This window comes from Octopus bimaculoides, chromosome 7, assembly GCF_046866305.1.
Source record: "Octopus bimaculoides isolate indiv1 chromosome 7, ASM4686630v1, whole genome shotgun sequence".
NCBI classification, from domain to species: domain Eukaryota; kingdom Metazoa; phylum Mollusca; class Cephalopoda; order Octopoda; family Octopodidae; genus Octopus; species Octopus bimaculoides.
This window is the reverse complement of record NC_142934.1, coordinates 1,017,533-1,025,032: the sequence shown is the minus strand read 5'-3', so window position 1 is coordinate 1,025,032 and position 7,500 is coordinate 1,017,533. Positions and strand designations below refer to the sequence as shown.

Genomic DNA, 7,500 nt, shown 5'->3' with positions numbered 1-7,500 from the left:
CAAGATAGTTTACTGAAGCGCCTTAGCGCAACGGAGAGGAGATCTGTCAAAGCTTAATCAACCGCTATAACGATGAAGATGAAGCTCATTTGAGAAGAATAGTCACAGGAGATGAGACCTGGGCCCATCATTTTCAGCCAAAGTCAAAAGACAGAGTATGGAATGGTAATACCCAGAATCGCCAGCGAAACAAAAATTCGAGACTCAATCTTCCCCAGAAAAAGTAACCCTAACCGTTTGTGGAGGACGCAAAATTACTTATATTGGAACATTATCTGAAAAAGTGGATATACAGTCACCAGCATAGGTTATCAACAAACTGTAACCAGCAATTCGCACCAAACACCGAGTTCTATTGCCAAACCAAGTGTTAATGGTGCACGAAAATTCATGCCCACATCCGACCGCCACACCGTCGAAACTATTGAAAAACTGGATGTCAGGTTGTTGCTGAAACACCCTATATACAATCCAGATCTCTCCCCTTCCGACTGTTATCTCTTTTGACCGTTGAAACATCTTTTATGAGGTCGTCAATTTTGTATGGACGAAGAAGTGCAGGAAGCAGTGCATAAATGGCTGCGCGACAAACCAATAAACCTGTCCGATGGAATAAATAAGCTTGAGAACCGCTGGAAGAAGTGCATCGAAAAATAAGAAGACGTTGTCGAAAAAGTAGGTAATTGCTCAGCGCTGGATTTTGTTTTAATAAATTACAGAAACAAATATATATTAATGTGTGAGCATAGCTTTTCTATTTTGCACTTCGTCCCACAATTTCCAAATATATTTCCTTACGCTCAAAAGACACTATATCTCATTTTAATTTTAATAATTTCAATGTTTGACGTTCGGCCTTCTACAACCCTGAAGACCATGTTTGTTCTCGGACTATTTGCTAATGGCAGCCAACAATGTGCTGCCTACAATTGCCATACGACTACACAAAATATAAGAAACTGCTACTGTATCCTGTGCGTTATATAATGCAGGCACACTTTGGTATGGAAGCCAGCCGACCACGTAACACCATTGTTGTAGGAAAACAACTGTAAATGGTAAATATTTGTAGACCAGTGATGAGGAGTTGGCTGATGCGAGGTGGCAAATGCACAGTCACCTTTACACCGAAGATCAACGAAGCCACTGGATCAAGAAATAGTAACAATATGGAGAGCTAGAGAGAAGGGCCTTTCAATAATCGTTAAACAACAGATGACACTGAGAGAAGTTGAAGTGAAAAAGACCCTCTCACACTGCAAAAGTTACATAGTTCAGCAAATGTTTGCTAATAGAAAAATGAAAGATTCTTACATTTCAACGATCAAAACATGGCCGTCGAAATATGTTTTAAAATACCATTAGGAAGAGAACTTCCTTATATACACGTTTCAGTATACATATACACATACATACATACATACATACATACATACATACATACATACATGCATACGTATACAGATACATAGACACGCATTCACTAAGGAAAACGCTTAAATATATACAGATCATTATATTTATGTGTACATATATATATAACGGTGTGTGTGTGTGTGTGTGTGTGTGTGTGTGTGTGTGTGCATAAATTAATGTTTTAATAAATAAATTAATAAATTAAATGACATATATAGATATATATATCTTATTGAATTTATTAATTCATTTATGTGTGTGTGTGTGTGTGTGTGTGTGAGTACACACACACACACACAGGTATGATTGTATCTATACACACACATACATAGACATTTACATACACCCACCACACATGTGTGCGTATGTATGTATAAATATATGTACGTATGTATACGTAAATGTCGAACGATGTATGTATGTTTGTATATATATATATATGTATGTATGTATACATATGTATATGCATGTACATATGTATGTGTGTGCATATATATATATATATATATATATATATATACAAACGTGCAATATACATACATATATGTATGTATATTGCCGGTTTTTATATATACATACACACATACATATGTACATGCATATACATACATACATATATGCATATGTTTATATATATATATATATATATATATATATATATATATATATATATATATATATATATATATGTGTGTGTGTGTGTGTGTGTGTGTGTGTGTGTAAATTTATAAGCGTATACATAAAGATACAATTCTGCATACATACATGCATGCATATACACATAGACACACACACACACACACACACGCCAGCACATACACACTTACATACATACATACATGCATGCATGCATAATACGCACACAGTGTGAAATAGAAAAGAAGGCCTCTATCCTCAAATAAAAACAGTTAACGTTAGAGATGTAGAAAGGAGGAGACGGACACAAACGTAGAAACACAGAGAATAAGTGACAAAGAGGGAGAGTAAATGACAAATGTATATGCAGTGTGTGTATGTGTATGTTTATGTGTATATGAATGTGCGGTTGAGTCTGTGTGTGTGTGCCTGTAAGATGAGAGAGAGAGAGTTAATCTAATGTCATTGAGAAAGCTAATTAGCTGACTGAGTTAATATAATCAGGTTATATAATGATATTCATTTAACGTTACTGATAGCAAGAAACATTGATAAACATTATTAGATATCGTTGAAGGAGAGCAGCGTAGTATACTGTTCTATGGATATGCACATATATATATATGTGTGTGTATATATATATATATATATATATATATATATATATATATATATATATATTCACACTCGCGTACAATCACTTCTAACATTCACACACATGCAAATGTATGTATGTATAAGTGAAGACATTTATATGTATAGATATAGATCACAGACGCACACACACGTATGTATATATATATATATATATATATATATATATATATATATGAACATATGTATACAAAATATAATTATTAGTAGTCGTGTTGTCTTTATCATTATCGATGTTAAGGTTATTATTATTATTATCATTAATATTATTACCATTAATATTATTACTATCCTTGTTATTATCGTTAATGCTATTTCTATTATTATTTTCATCATCATCATCATAATAATTATTATTATTATTACTATCATTATCATCATCTTACATATACCGACATGATACCATAACACGAAAAGCTAGGCCCTTGAGTCATCATCGCATCTTTTAAATTATGTAACACATACATACATATGTACTTACATACATACATACATACATACATACATATATATATATATATATATATATATATATATATATATATATATATATATATATATATATCTTTGTGCAAGAAGTGTACATGTTAATATATATATTTATAAAATATACATAGGCATAGATGCATCAGTGCATATGTTCATGTAGGCATATATGCATACACGTATATGCACACACATAAATGTATTGAGTGTAATTGAGTATGTGTACAGTGTACAGTGTACTTACGTGTGTGTGTGTATGAATGTATATATATATATATATATATGTATGTATGTATGTATGTATGTATATGTTTATGTCTCTATGCACAGTTCTCCCTACGTATGTACATATATTAGATACAAATGGTGAACTTATTACATTTAACTCAAGATATTCAACAAACATTATTTCACAAAAATATTGCACAAATTTAATTTAATATTGTTGTTTGTGTGGCGACGATGGTGTATTATTTTCTCTCTACTCACCTGTTTAAATATTATTAAATGTATATATATATTTGTGTATGCGCGTGTGTGTGCGTATGCGTGTGTGTATCCGCGTGTATATGTATATGTATATCCATATATATATATATATGTATATTTATGTATATATGTATATCCATATATATCCATATATATATATCTATATATATATATATATATATGTATATTTATGTATATATATGTATATATGTATCTACTTATATATACATACATAGACATATATACATATATATATTCTTACATTTATGCATGTACATATATAAATTCATATAATATATATATATATATATATATATATATATATATATATATATATATATATTATATGAATTTATATATGTACATGATGAATATATATGAGCATACATTTATATATATATATATATATATATATATATATATATATATATATATACCTGTGAGTATATGGGTGTGATGGAATTAAGGCATGAGGCTTAGTGGTTAGGGCCTCTCTGGTCAAGATCGTAAGGTCATGAGTTCGAGTCCCGGCGGCTGCGTTGTGTCCTCGACACTTTATTATATCACTTTATAATATCACGTTGCTCCATTCCACTCAGCGGGCAAAAATGAGTTGCACCTGTGGTTCAAAGGGTCGGCCTTGTCACATTCTGTGTCACAATGAATCCCCTTGAAAACTATGTTAAGAGTACACGTGTATGCGGAGCGTTCAGCCACTTGTACGGTAGAGCAGGCTGTCCTGTTAATCGCATCAACTGGAATCTTCGTCGTCGTAACCGACGGAGTGCCAATTTTTATATGCGTGTGTGCATGTATGTATACGTGTGTCTCTGTGTGTGTGTAGGAAGAAGGAAACGGAGTGATGTAAATAGTGCATGTAGAATGAATGGCAACGGGTAATTTCGGGCTATATGGAATTTGAAGAAGCGTTACTACGAGTTCCTTTTTGGATATTCAGAGGAATATCATTTGAAATGGAATGTGATTTTCTGTCTGAGACTGATTTCTCTGACGTTGACCGCAATCGTCCGAAGATTGCCAACGATAAACATGGTGCAACAAACAATGAGATACCTCAGCCTGTCTCGCCTGTCTGTGTATATGCATGTAGATACTGAAATAGATATGTATGTATACACATATATATAATACATATATATAATACATATATATATACCTATATATATATATACTTATATAAATATATATATATATATATATATATATATATATATATATATATATATATGCCTATGTATATAATTATGTATATATATATATATATATATATATATATATATATATATATATACATATATATATATTTATGTATATATAGATGTATGCATATGTGTGTATGTGGGCGTATATATTTACATACATACAAATAAGTATATATATATACACATACATATATATGCATACACACACACACACACATTTATATATATATGTATATATATACGCACACGACCTCGGCTGTTTCCTCTTCATTTGTCTTGTATGTGTGTGTTTGTGTTTGAGTGTTTGTTTAAATGTCTCAGAGTACAGATGAAAGACAGTGATAAGGAGAAATAGGAAACACAGAGAGAGAGAGAGAGAGTGTGAGAGAGAGAGAGAGAGAGAGAGAGAGTGTGAGAGAGAGAGTGTGAGAGAGAGAGAGAGAGAGAGAGAGAGAGAGAGAGAGAGAGAGAATGAGCTTGGAATTATTAAAAAAAAATAAATACAATATTTTTATAAGATTTTTCAGAGTTAATATTTAGATAAAATATTTAGTTTAGAATAATCAGTTTTTTTTTCTTCTGTTTGTGTTTTATATGTAATGCGTTTAACTAAGAAATCTTTGGCTAAGAGAAGAATTTCGACCAAAACTAAAGGCCACAGTTTTGTAGACGTAGGTTTGTATTTGAAATTGACTTTTGTATTATAGTTTAACGATCCTGAATGGTTTGGTGACCAAGTTGACCTCGGTTCAATTTGAACTCAGAACATCAGAACATAAAGAGTCGGGAAAAATACCGTAGCGTTCTCCCTGTTTCCATTCCGACGCTCCATTTTGGGGTCATGAGAAATCTCTCATTTTTCAGCTGGTGATTATAGGGGCCAGGAATTTCTTACAAGTAAAGAGCACAAAACGATTACATAAAACAATTACAAGCGCACATATACACAAATACACACACACACACACACACACACACACACACACACACACACACACACACACGTGTGTGTCTGTTTGACGGGATATATATTTGTGTGTGTGTGTGTGTTAATAGTAACGAGCTGAATGAGAGAATACTCAACTAGAAGCTAAAGACTAAAGACCTTCATGTCTGTCAAAATGCTGGGATCGTAGGTTCCATGTTCGTGATATGGCAAATATTTCTATTTAATCTGTTACTCTATGTCTTTAATGTTTGTTTATGAATTCTTCGTTTCAGGATGTCTGTGAACATGAATGGAGGCGATCCCGTTTGGAAATAGAATGTGTTAAAGGAGACGGATTAGATTTTATAGCTCCAAGAGGAAGCGGTTGCAGTCCTTTCCCACGTGGGCAACGTAAGTAGAGAAACTCTTCTCTTCTAATTTCATCTCATTGATTTTATTTTTATCCATGCGTTTAGTTAAATGACGAAGGGAGCCTTCCAATATCTTATTGTGAAACCTCAGTCACTGATACGAATAAGTGCCTCAGAATTCACAATTCATGAGTTCTATAACAGGGAGTGATGTTTTCCAATCTTCGAGTTGTTCTCAGATTAGATAATTTGTGCAAATATCTACAACCAGACTCCCCTCAAATCCCCCAAGGAGCAGAAACGGGCTAACTTCAACCTCACCTCGAGACAGGCGCGGTTTGTTCGATGCACTTTCACATAGATCCGGTCAACAAATATTATAATCAAGAGAATTTGGTTGACGCTTTCTCGGTGATTCGTTTTGTGGAATCGAATCTACAGAATCGATAACGGGATGTGAGGCTCTTATCCATTCAGTAAATATCTGTATATGCTTATACATACTTACATATATTTATACATATACACATGCATATTTATATATGCATATACATATACACACACGCATACACGTACAAGCACACGTAGACATACATGAAGAGCTAACAGAACATCTGAGGTCACTATAATAATGCTTATAATTTGGAACTGTCAGAGAAATTTGAAACCTTCAAGAGGAGAATCGCAGCAAAAAATATCTGCGATGAACCTCTCCATATTTCATTGTTTTTGAAAATCAAGTAAATTAAGAAATTCTAAAACCGATAAAGGAAATGAATTTTCATAAAGTGGATGTCCATTAAACGGCACTTTCAGCATTTTTATCTGTTTTATACCCTCAAGGTAACTCCTTTTCCTGTATGAGCGCGTGTATGTGTGTGTGTACACACAAATATATCACTTGATGCATACAGTAAAAAGATACGAACTACTAATAGTTTCTTGTTTTTGTGTCTCCAAGGCGTCATATAAAAACTCGCCTAGACACGTGTCTCCAAGGCGAGAAATTATTAGAAGCTCGTATCTTTGTACTGTGTACAGTAAATGATATTTATCTCTCGCTGGATGGAATACGTTTTATGTTGATTTTATCTTAACGAAATAGTAATATGTGTCTGTATGTTCGTTTTCTTCAGTTTTTAATTATTTTAATTCTTTATCTGAGGAAGGAGCTAGATTCTAACAAAAACGCAAAGTTCTGTCTTTGGAATGTAGGTAACGAAAACAATGTCACATTTTAAACTTGAGAAACAAACTATTCCGAAAGTCTGAACTCTTTCGAAAACTGTCAGGTAAC

At 32.8% G+C, this 7,500-nt stretch overlaps 1 protein-coding gene across 2 annotated transcripts in view; it reads left to right on the top strand.

Moving 5' to 3' along the window:
* The window catches only part of LOC106872790 (uncharacterized), a 932,929-nt gene that overhangs the window by 835,553 nt on the left and 89,876 nt on the right, over positions 1–7,500 (top strand). For both annotated transcript variants that reach the window (XM_089354571.1, XM_089354572.1), the window contains exon 8: positions 6,126–6,243. In XM_089354571.1, the coding sequence (XP_089210697.1) occupies positions 6,126–6,243 (118 nt within the window). The remainder of the gene's footprint in view (positions 1–6,125; positions 6,244–7,500) is intronic.